This window comes from Bombus affinis, chromosome 7 (genome assembly GCF_024516045.1).
Source record: "Bombus affinis isolate iyBomAffi1 chromosome 7, iyBomAffi1.2, whole genome shotgun sequence".
NCBI classification, from domain to species: domain Eukaryota; kingdom Metazoa; phylum Arthropoda; class Insecta; order Hymenoptera; family Apidae; genus Bombus; species Bombus affinis.
In genome coordinates this window covers 16,547,649-16,560,063 of record NC_066350.1, presented here as the reverse complement: position 1 = coordinate 16,560,063, position 12,415 = coordinate 16,547,649, and the positions used below count along the sequence as shown (strand labels likewise).

The 12,415-nt window shown below is 38.9% G+C and overlaps 2 protein-coding genes across 4 annotated transcripts in view; one reads left to right on the top strand and one right to left on the bottom strand.

Annotated features, from left to right (window-relative positions):
• Positions 1–12,415, top strand: part of LOC126918834 (synaptotagmin-5-like) — a 99,648-nt gene that overhangs the window by 63,189 nt on the left and 24,044 nt on the right. The window lies entirely within an intron of this gene.
• On the bottom strand, positions 1,415–4,559 carry LOC126918836 (uncharacterized). 2 transcript variants are annotated; one of them, XM_050727258.1, is made up of 4 exons: positions 4,327–4,558; positions 3,150–3,553; positions 2,036–3,073; positions 1,415–1,954 (listed from the first exon to the last, which is right to left on the bottom strand). In XM_050727258.1, the coding sequence occupies exons 3-4, from the start codon at positions 2,967–2,969 to the stop codon at positions 1,764–1,766; spliced, it is 1,125 nt and encodes a 374-aa protein (XP_050583215.1). In that variant the 5' UTR covers positions 2,970–3,073; positions 3,150–3,553; positions 4,327–4,558; the 3' UTR covers positions 1,415–1,763. The 2 variants fall into 2 exon arrangements, with proteins under 2 accessions (XP_050583215.1, XP_050583216.1); XM_050727259.1 differs by having other exon boundaries at positions 1,415–1,950; positions 3,150–4,559.

The following is a 12,415-nucleotide window of genomic DNA, read 5'->3' as shown; positions in this document are numbered from 1 at the left end:
CCTTTTCTCGAAAACTTTTTTACGCATTATCATGGACGAGCATGACATGATAGGTATTCCTCATTGACGTCAATCGCAACACCTGCGATTCTCCTGATTCATTTTATTATCCAATCAAATCATATCAACTTGTAGGATATAAAATCTGTCGACAAGGTTCATCTGCGAGGGTCTTCGTTTTCTCGGGAGGAGGATACTGAAAAATAAAAGTTCCACTCTGCCACGTATGCATCGAACGTGTTTAAAGTGTGAAATATGTATGTAAGTGAAGAGTGAAATATGTACGCAAGTGACGAGTGAAATATGTATTTTGTAACGAAGTTGACGGAGAATATCGTTCGTCTAAGAATCTCGATGATTGAAAAATAGTTGTTTAAAAAATGGGCATTTTAAATTCTGCTATTAACCAAACGTCGCGATGCGATCAGTCGAAAAATAGAAATAAAGTAATGTACATGTTGTTTCTAAGCCACTAAAGACGCATTAGATTTTTGGAATTCTTTTCCAAAATTACAATATTATTATCATTATTATATTATTATAACGCACCGGACCATAATATAGTATAGCGGCACATCACTTAAAAAATTTCCTATTAATTTGAAAATGCCATATTTATGTTAATAGTTGATTATTATAACGGGCCGGCCCTTAATATAGTTATTTTACAAATTTTCTATTAATTTGAAAATGCCATATTTATATGTTAATAATTGGTTACCAAATAAATTACAAATTTAACCGTTCTATATTTTTTACGTAGGCGATTTACGTTTGCCCTCCATAAATATAATATCCGAGACAGCAACTACCACCAACGTAAATCCACCGCAAGACTCTTTCACATTTTCTCTCTTGGAGTTAAATCTCGATCCCAATAACTCCGGACAATTAATTCCATTTCTGTCGAGCAACGACGACGAGCTCCCTGGGCACTTGAACTAGACCCCGTGGAAACGCGTCCTTAGTTTCGAGTGACCTTAACCGACAGATTGCTCGATTAGTACGTCACTTCCTGATCTTCATAATCAGATTATTAGGCAGACGCGTTACACTTTGAATTAGATACTGGGTTGGCTAGGTTAAGCTTACGGCTGATTTTCCTGGCGCAAGGTCGCGATAACGGAGCGCGATATCGGAAGACGATATGTGAGTCTTTGTTTGGTGTTTGGAGGGGGAGGGGAGGGGGGAGGAATCCTTGCCAACACCCACGAAACACGACGTTTGGGTGTCGTTTTTATGAGAATTGTTACGAAATTCTCACTAATCGTGATTTTTGAAACGTGTATACGTGTACGTATTTTATGTTATAGGTATTAATTATTTGTATAATTAGACAACTAAAAAAAAATTGAATAGTATATTAGGATGAGATGATTGACGTGTAGGCTTGTTTGATAAAAGAACGAGTGAATAAATTTGTAATAACAAGATATATTGAAACAAGTATATGTACAGAGATAGTGTACGCTGATTTTGATCGTCATTCACACGGTACTATAATACCAAAATATATTTACATAAAAGAATATTCTTATGTAACTCTAGCTGAAGACTACAAGAGAAACAGCAATAACAGTCTAGACCTTGTAACCCAAAACAACGTTAGTATTCAAGAGTACAATAACGTGGATCTCTCGCAGTGTTGAATTTTTTCCGTTTCAATTTAAACTTTTTCTACGGTCATGGGCCGCTTCCCATCTTCCCCCTTACCAGTGACAACGTTTTAGGTAGATTTTACGTACCAAGCTTATTCCATTGACTTATCTAAATTCTACCTGAACTCGCTCAGAAAAGCGGACTTTCTTGCCCGCACGCACGACGTTCTTATTTCCCGCAGTTTCCTCCTTCGTAATTGCCCGCTCTTCGTTTCGTTTGTTTCGGATTTCGGGCAGGATTAACGCGCTGCGGATTTCTGCACTATCTTCGTGTTGTTGTTGGTGCTCGATGCTGTCTGGTACAACAAAAGTGGATTTTACACGGTTTATGGAAATTTGTACGTTTTTCTTACTCATTTCAATGATAAAATTTTTACCTCCGCGTTGTTTATTGCGCGGGTTTGCGCATAATTTGGCGCCGGCGTTCACGTTGAAGGAGATCCTCATACTCCTGTCTGTTACGGGGGATCTGCGGCGGGATATTGAACCGTCTCGTTTCCTCTGGTTCCAGTCGCAAGGGGCACGGCACTTTCTTGCTTGATCTCGAAAGGTTTCATGGTAGTAGCATAGCCTGTCCAGCTGGTCTCTTTTACTGGAACCCGATCCAGGGCGTCTCGAGCGTGATCTTGGTTGGCGCCCATTGTTGAGACTCAGCGCATCAATTCGCGCCTCTATTTTACTTAGCCTGTCTTCAATAATGCTTAAGGCGCGAATTTGTTGTTCGCTGTTCGTTGCATTTCTTGCTAACATTCGTTCCGCATGGCACCGTATATCGTGCATCTCGTCGGCTACCCTCGTCAGGATCGTCGCCTCATTTACGCTCACGGCGGTTAGGACATATTGCATATTCTCTGGAAGGCGATTTTTCCAGATCGCCAGCACGAAATCGTTCGAGACCGACTTGGGGGCGAGCTTCCTCAGGTCCCGGTAGAACTGGGACGGCGTCCTATCGCCAATTTTTTCGTCGTCGATGAACTTTTGCATTCTCGTACTGTCTGAATCGGTGAATTTTTTAATAAGTTCCCCTTTCAGCCATTCATATTGCCTTGTCGACGGCAGGTCGCCAAATATGTCAAGAACTTGATCTAAATATCGTAACTCGATGTTCGCGAGAGTCATAGAAAATTTTTTCTCGTCGTCGGTAATGCGAGCGAGTTCGAACTGTTTTTCTAACAGGACGAACCATAGCTCGATTTTTTGGGGCCAGAATGGCGGAGCGTATACGGAAAATACGGATCGTACGCTGTCCGTAACTTCATTGTCGGCACTTGTTATTTCGACCACAGTACGTTCACCACTGTCGTTTTCCATCGTGTGCCGGGGTCACCACTTTGAATTTGTAATAACAAGATATATTGAAACAAGAATATGTTCGGAGATGGTGTATGCCGATTTTGATCGTCGCTCGCTCAATGCTACAATACCAAAAATAATATAATAGGGAGCACGTTCATATATTTATATTAACGAATGTTACCAGAAAAAGTTAACCTTCTTATGTATCTCTAGCTGAAGAAGAAAGAATTACAAGAAACAGCAGTAACAATGTAGACCTTGTAACCTAAAACAAGGTTAGTATTCAAAGGCACGATAATATTGATCTCTCCCAGGTTTGAATTTTTTCCCTTTCAACTTGAAACTGAAGTAGATAGGTCGTAATAGGTACTGAACAAGTACTACAGTATAATTAACACTATATTTACTAACAACACTCTCAATGTACGCTTTACGTAAAACTCGCGAGACTTGCACTTAGCGGTTCGCGGTTATAAGTTCGACCTCTAAACGATGCGTTACGATAGCGATTCGGCAGAGTTCGGATGATGATTGGTCAAGATGCGTCGAGGTACTCTAGTCAACTATCAACTACCAACTGACTTTCCGTCACGATTATGCTGCAGAGGAAAACTACGATGGGTTGTGCCTAAGGATACGAGATCATCGGATTCGTCGAGGAAAACCTTCGTTAGGAAAGTGTAGGGAAATGGACGTTGCTGTTTATTGGTTAATCTCTAGGTTGATGGTTGAGGAAGGATGCTAACCGTCCTCGAGAGAAAATTGCTAACGGAAAGCGTCGTATCTGAGAAAAGGCAAATTTCCCGTATCTTTCCGTAATTGGTAATAGAAGATTTAGGGAATGCTAAGACAAAGACTATTTGTTCGTTTGAAGAATCTTAGCTAGAGAAATCCTAAGATTTATAGTGGGTACTTTGGCTAGTTAAAAATATGCTATGAAGATGTTTCCACATCTGGCAATCATCTTGTCGAGTGCCGTTACAAGGAGAAAGATCCGTAAGACGAAATGGCGAATTTATTATTTTCTACGCTTGAGCATATAATTATAACAATGACCATTCAAAATCTTTCTTTTCTTTATATTTACGAAATAAATTAAAATTTGATAATCGAGAATAGAGATGGACTTTCACAAAAAATGTCATACTTTCGGAAATTTAAGAACATATAAATCAAGTTTCTTTGCAGCTTTCAGTAATTTTGAATGTTTTCTATTCTGATGCAATGCAAAATCACAGTGAAATATAATACTTATTTTGTTAAAAACAAATTAGCGTAAGGATCTTTACTACAATTAGTTTATTTAAAATAAATGGATTAAACAGAAGATGTTGATTAAACAGAAAACGATGGTTATTTAATATGGACCAACCGCAATAACGTATTATAATTAAAACGACTAGATAAATTTGCAACTCTCGCCACCAACTCTTGCCACCACGGATCCAATACTATCTCGATAACGCAATTCGCACTCTCTGGCTTCTCAACTCAAACTGACTATTAATTCGTCTTTGTCCCTTAGCATCCCTTTGTCTTTTGTCTTAGCCCCACCGCGCACGTGTTCCGCAAACGCTCGTGGCCAGGGTTACGCAGACCTTCTCCGCGAAACTATTCGATCGAAGGACCGACGATACATTGTTGAACCTGTCGGCACTTTGACTTTCTCGCGACATTGTTTATAGTTCGCCCGATATCTCTTAGACCTTTCGTTTACGATACTACATTAGTAATATATTAGCTTGTCCCGAAAGATTCTTTCGCTTTGATGCACAACATTTTTTGTCTTATATTATTTTATTGAATTATGTATGATCCATTTTATTCCATTGTTCCAATGTATCACATGCAATTCAATAAAATAATATAAATATGTCGGAGATGGAGAGACACCGGAGCCTTCCGTCGAAACCGGGAAAAAACCCCTAATATTGTAGTTTGGATTCCACCATAGCCGTAGTTAAACAATCATCGTCCTTCAGCCCGATTGTAATTGCCTGCAATCTATGAGAATGAGTTTGGGTTCGAGGTGACTACCAGTCACCGAACGTAGCCGCGGTCAAGGGATGAACGTTTTGTCTAACAAAGGCATGGAGTATTCTATAGCTCTCCTTAAAAGAAATAGTTGTAGCGGCACGCGACGGTAAACGTTCCAATGGTTTCTGTCCCGTGGCTCGCCACACGCAGACCCTATTCTTCGGGTAAGATGATCGCTAGATATCAACGCATCTCCACGGTATATGTTTAGCTAGCCCGAGGACCCGTTATAAATCTTAAGTTTCAGTTATCTAAAGTCCTTCAAACGGGCAAACGGTATTTGTCCCGACTACGGGAAGATGGGAGGAATCTATTTTTCCACGAACGACGCTTCCCGCTAGCAACTTTCCCTCAAGGGCGGCTAGTATCCTTCTCTAACCACCAACATGGAAATTGACCAATTAACAGTAACGTCAATTTCCCTCACTCTCCGAACGAAGGCTTTTCTCCACGAATCCGATGACCTTGTGCCCTTAGACACACCCATCATAGCGACGGAGGGACACTTTTTCGTACGATATCATCAGCGATTAAAGTATCGATCTTACACGCAGTGATTACTCCACGTTTTAACATTGAGTACAACTTAGACGTTGACGAAAAGTAAAGTTCGCTATCCCGTTTACCGCGGATTCGTTATTGAATCTAGGATCATTGTCATTAGCTTCTCGAGTATCTAATTATCACAATTACTTGTCAAATTCTCTAATAATCATATTTGCGCTAGTAAATATCTCCTCTGTTGCATAACGACGACGTCTAATCCAAATGAAAATCCGTTTCACGCCCCTAACTCTAATCCTAACGCCAACCCGACATATATAAATAATATAGTATAAATAAAGCAAAAAATGTTGTGGTTCTATTATTTTCTTATAAAAGAAAAGAAACTGTTGACACAATCTAACACGCACTATCTAATAAGCTGTAAAAGTTCATATCGATTCGCTACAGACTAATTGTTTAACAAATATCTGTTTATCTCAATGTATTCGTGTAATTCTCTCTCTCTCTCTCTCTCTCTCTCTCTCTCTCTCTCTCTCTCTCTCTCTCTCTCTCTCTCTCTCTCTCTCTCTCTCTCTCTCTCTCTCTCTCTCTCTCTCTCTCTCTCTCTCTCTCTCTCTCTCTCTCTCTCTCTCTCTCTTGACCTGTTAAAACACTACTTTTCCTTTCATCGTGACAATTAATCTTCCCAAGGTTTCGCGTGTTCTTGAAGCAAAATCCCGATGCCGCCATTCTGATAGGATTTTACGCGTCAAACGCTGTTTGACACGGTAGATATTACGCCGGTCTCCATTGATTTCTACAGGGATTTTACTCGAAAGGGCGACATTTGCATTTCCACGAATGTAATATCTATGATTTGTACGAATTACTGGGATTTAATGTTCCGTCGTTTTTTATTTTACGAATAGGCTTAAAGAACATTGTTACGTGGCGTGAAGAGGTCCGTGCGACGTCTTCTATTGTCTGACCGTAAAGGCCCAAGCGTCGTTAGAGAAACCCTCAATAAACCTAAGGCCCACCATAAACCGAGTCTCATTAGCTTGCAGGAACCTTAAATCCTGCAAGTATTTTGGGTTTATATCTGGTACTTAAACAAGTCATTAGGTCTATTGAGCGTGCTTAAAGATTACGGAGAAAGCTGGTATTTATAACGGGAAAAACTGGTAATTATAGGGATAGGGAAAACCAGGCATTTATAGAATAGAAATGTCTAGATTTTCCCACGAGTCATGCCGATGGGGTGCTTACATCTCCCATCTTCAAGCGTTAACGTCTTAGCCAATGGGTAGCGCGGATCCTTGTCCTCACCTTTCCTAACTAAAAATGTAAGCAACGAATCCGCGTTCTTCGTTCAAAGGGCACACCCATACCGAGCTTTCCTCCGTAATCACATCAGGACGAACTTCAGAGTTTTCCATCATCTCTCGCGGTGCCCACAAGTCCGACAGCTCCTATAGCTCTCACTCTCTCATCTAAGAATAATCCTTCTCTTCATTATCTGTATCTTAATCAACGGCGTTACTACTTTGTGTGATTGTATAAAGTGTTGGAAATATATACTTTAACTCTGTGAACCACAGTGTTATACTAACTGAATCACCCCTATTATCCTAACCGAAATCAGGGGATCGAACTATTCGTGGTGTCGATTATTCTAATCGTAACGGGAATTTACGACTCCCGTTGACGCGTATTCTAACGACCGCGTCTCCCCGCGATAGCTCGAAAATACAAACATTCTTAAATCATGGTGGTTGTATTAGTTATTTTATGAACTTCAAATATATGTCACATTATTTATTCATTTATTATTCCATATTTCACGAGGAAGATGGAAAGGTCTTTTTTCGCCGACCTTTAGCAGCACAACATTTTCCAAAAATGTCGTATTAAAGAATGCTAATAATAAATTTGAATAATATTATAAATAAATTTGTTGAAATTACATTATATCTGTCTTTATCTATTGTGTAGTAGTGTCTTGAACACAATTTTCTCTTACCGGTGCTAATATTCTAAAATATGCAACGAACGAATCGATTTCAAGTTTGACGTACAAGTATCGCTGATGCTTCTGGAAACGACCGTGTTTCCAAAGTGGAACACACAGATTGGTTATTTACTAGAGCTGGATAGGCCAATTGCCGGAGAAATCGTTCGGAAAAGCGAAAAATCCTCGTGGAAAAAGGTTAAAACTTCATGCCAGCAATTCGATAGACAATTCAATTTCTCTTCTTTCTTTTTTCTCAAGAATAGTTCTCATGGAACCGTGGAATAAATTTTAATGTACAAAATTTCAAAGATTTTATAAACTTCTCGTTTATATCGTATGAATCGCGCGGAGAAACGAAATCAAAATTGCTATTTACGTATGCAGATCTCCGTTATCTGAATTGGAGCATGTATAATCGCTGGGTATGTGTGCCATAATACGAGTTGATGTGAATCCGATTTGCATGTTCATTTAGTAATAATTGGTCGGATAATCGTATCCTTGTCGTTGGGCGATAGCCAGCCGAGTTATTACGTGTTATTCTATTCATGTTACGTTTGTCCCTTTTCATTGGACACTTTACATCTAAATCGATACCATTCCCTTATATTTGTTTCATTTATTCCCTTTTCCTCTGCCTCGTTAGGATATTTTCGGAATTGAAATTGAATTATTTTTCGGTAAAGAGTTCATTTTTTCAAGCGTCGATATTATAACGGGAAAGATATATACGATTGAAAATTTATATTCCAATTATACGTTAATGAAGTACACAAGCAAAAAGTATGTAATATATTAGATTTTTTTTTTATTTGGAATTTATTTGGCATTTTATTGCAATCAATTCTTATTGAGAATTACAAGTAAATTATTCTGGCGTGGTACTATGTCGTGTTTAATAAATGTTTATCGTATGTTTGATTCTAGATAATATATTAGATGAATTAAAATTTAAGGTCAAGAGAATTGAAAATTTAATTGAAGAAATTCCTCTTTTGAGATTAGAAAACATTGGTAAAAGGATATCGAATTAAAAGAAGCGTGTCCTGTAACGTGAATCACAAGCAAATTGGTATCTCAGTCTCTTGAATTACATGCAAATTACTAAATTACAGGTATACAACGTTTTGGTTAATTATAGGCTCTTGCAAGCAAGATTAGCTATGGACAATATGCAAATGCGTTCGGCACGTTCGAATTAGTTGTACGCTTATAAGGAGCAAACAAGTACGACGATTCATGATGCTAAAAGTATGAAACACGCATCAATAGGAATATTAATGAACCATCGATCGATATCGGTACGACGGGAACGTTCTACCGATAAGTGTGGCTTAATCAAAGATGCGATTGTTAACGAAGCTTAAATGCAATGAATTTGAAATAAAATAAATTGAGCATCTCTTCAAACATATTTCCCTTGGATCATCAATTAGCAGAATAATACCTATATTATAATTATAATTAATATTCTTTGTCTTTTACATGGAAATAATTTTTAAATTTAACAAGCTCGTTCCCTTTTCCAACTACGTCCTATTACTCGCTTTTAGCTAACGGGATTATTATCAAAATTAGGAAGTCAAAAAATCATAACTCATTTATTAAAAACCTTCTAGTATACAAGTAATATATATTTATAATTATACCGTGTAATACCTTACACGAATACGAATAGCATCATACTGTACCAATATGATATTTACATGTAAATCGATCGTTAGAGGAACTTGCTTCTCGCAATTGTTTGGCTTTTTTGTTGTTTTTCTTTTTTCTTCGACGTGAAACGTTGTTTGAACTGAAGAAAATTAGGTGGTAAAATATGTTAAACGTCCTTGCGTTGTAAATTGAAGCGAGTATCGAGAGTGCATCGGATACTACGTCTCTGGAGGGTAGAATTTTGGCTCGCCTCTTCTCGAAGTAACGTGCACACAATGTAATTTCCATTATTACACACGCGAAATGTATTGCCACTTTCAATTAGGCACGCTGAAAGCATCATTGCTATTGTAGGCTTAGGGCAGCATGTTGCAGTCGCAGTGGCACCGACCCACCGGTCGTTGATCCCAAACTTCATTATTTACCTACCTGTGGCCTGAATTCACTTGAACAATATTAACGGGCCGCATGATTATTGCAATATTTACGCGACGTCCTGAATTAATTAGTAAGAAACGATTCGGCCGTCGATACGTAATTAAACCGTGGCGTGAATTTCGTTGCCCGTTGTCCACCGATTATTTCGAATATCCGGTAATTCTGGTTTTGCGGTAACTCGTGGTTGGACTATACGTTGGCATATACCTAAAGTGACCAAAAGTTTTCAGCTTGCAAACGCTGTATGTTCCGTTATATGTTGGGATTTGACGGAATATAAAAACCTATCAACTTTCAGACAAAAACCTATGAAAACGAGAGAAATTACTGTATTGATATCAGTGACATTGACACTGTTGTCACGTATGTTGTTAGGACATTTAAGTATGCCAAGTGTAATAATGTATCGGTTATTCGTATACGATTGCTGATTCCAATTACGTGATTTTCTTAAGATATTCAAAATCCTCTTTCCATCGAAAATCGAGACATAATAAATTTAGATGATCTATATGTAAAAAATTGGAAAAAGTTTGATTCACATTCTACGCGTTGGCAAAGTTCCAATAATCTAACTTGACAATAATAATCTTGGAAATAGTTGCTAATAAAAATAATCTGCATCGGAAAGCGACTAGTTTGTCTTGGAAATTCCAATCTGTTTAATTCATTCTACAGCGCAATAATCGAAATGTTTACTTTCGTAACCGTCTAATACTATCTTAATTTTGCTCGAACAATAATTTTTACTTGTTTGATGTTTCTCTATCGCCATGTTTCTAATTCTGAGAAGACGCTTACGCGATTATTGAGAGGTTTAATTTCGATCAAACAGTGAAGATCAAAGGAGAGTATAAGGGAGATAGACAGACAGACAGACAGACAGACAGACAGAAAGGGAGAGAGAGAAAGAGAGAGAGAGGGAGGGAGGGAGGGAGAGAGAGAAAGGGAGGAGGAGCAAGAGGAGGAATATCAGCAATCGAGTATGAAATTAACCCAAGATGCTCGATAGTCATTGTAGCTGCTATTTGCTCTAGAGCCTATGTCTACTATGAAGGAGAAGCTTTCAGCGTACCAAACTGGCGATATATTTCGTGATATAATGATGTAAATTGCATTCTCGACCGACGCGATGCTTTTCGATACACAAGATATTGTAAACGTTGAACTTTCTTGTATGCGTTTCGTGCATACTGTATATGCGTGAGGAGAAATTTCATCACGTTACGTGGAAGAATTAAAATTGATACGTGAATTTCAGATGAGAATTTGAGCTCAAACTTATAATACATCGCTATGTACATCGCCATGATTCTAAATAGTTAGTTATAATAACTGTATTTTCGAGCTATCGCGGGGAGACGTAATCGCGAGGAAACACGTCAACGGGAGTCGTAAATTCCCGTTACGATTCTAATGATCGACGCCGCGAGTAGATCGATCCCCTGATTTCCGTTAAGATAATAGGGGTGGTTGAATTAATATAACTCCGTGATTGGTAGGGTTATGATTATATTTTTCTCCAACAGCTTCGTTTAATCACATACAATAGTAACGTCGTTGAGTCTGAAGATTGCCTGGATCTTGCTCAGATTCTGACTGCCAATCTGAGAGAGGAAGGCTCGTGGGTCGTAGTAGATGTGGCGATTGATCAGATCCAACTTTGACTGAATCGAATCAACAGGATCAACCGAAAGACTGAATGAGGAGACGTCGACTGCTTGACTCCGACTGGTTGACTTGGGTGGCTTGCACTGACGACTGACTCGAACGACTGACTGATTCGTACTACTCGAACGACTAACTCGTACTACTACGAACGACTAACTCGTACTACTACGAACGACTGACTCGTACGTCTACGAACGACTGACTGTTACGGACGTCTACCTGTGTCAATGACGATGGAGGTTTTTAACGAAGTAAGCTGATTCGTTGTTCGTACTTTCCGTTATGAATGTGAGGACACAGATCCCCGTTACCGTTAGCTAAGACGTTAACGGTTGAAGTTGGGATATGGAAGTATCCTAACGGCATGACTCGTGGGAAAACCCAGATGTTTCTAATCTCTAAATGCCTGATTTTCCCTGTCATATAATTAACAAGTTTTTCCCGTCATAACTACCAGCTTACTCCGTAATATTTAAGAACGTTCAATAAACCTAAGGACCTTTTAAGTACCAGCTATAAACCGAAAATGCTTGCAGGATTCAAGGTTTCTGCAAGCTAATGAGAATCGGTTTATGGTGGGCCTTAGTTTTATCGAGGGTTCTCTAATGACGTTTGGGTCTGGACGGTCAGACATTAAAGTAGGTCGCGCGGACCTTTTCACGCGACGTAACAATAACAAATAAAATAAGGTGGCGTTTGATGTAAAGTGCCCAAGAAATACTCTCGATGTTCAACAATATAATTTATTTAACAATCAACAGTCAACAATCAACAATCAACAATCGATATTCCCCGTTTCTCGATTATGTTTGTGTCACGTAAAAAATCGAAGATGAAAATAAAAAAAAGAAAGAAATATTATTTACCAACACCCTGACTACAATAATGATAGTTTAGTTTCGAGCTGCAGCCGTGACTTTCCAAGACTGAAGCTCTTGCAACTCGGTCGCGTCCCTACACAAGTGGTTATGTTATGAAATAACACTCCCTTGCCGTCTGGTGGGTTCCGTCAATAGCCTATCGGTTTTGAAGTGTGCCAGTCGTGACATTTGCTTCGCTGTTACACTTGACTCCTCGCACTTTGTTCAAAACCGAATGAATCTTTGGACAGATTCTTTTCTTTCGTTGCCCCTCGACATCATACCTACTACGCACC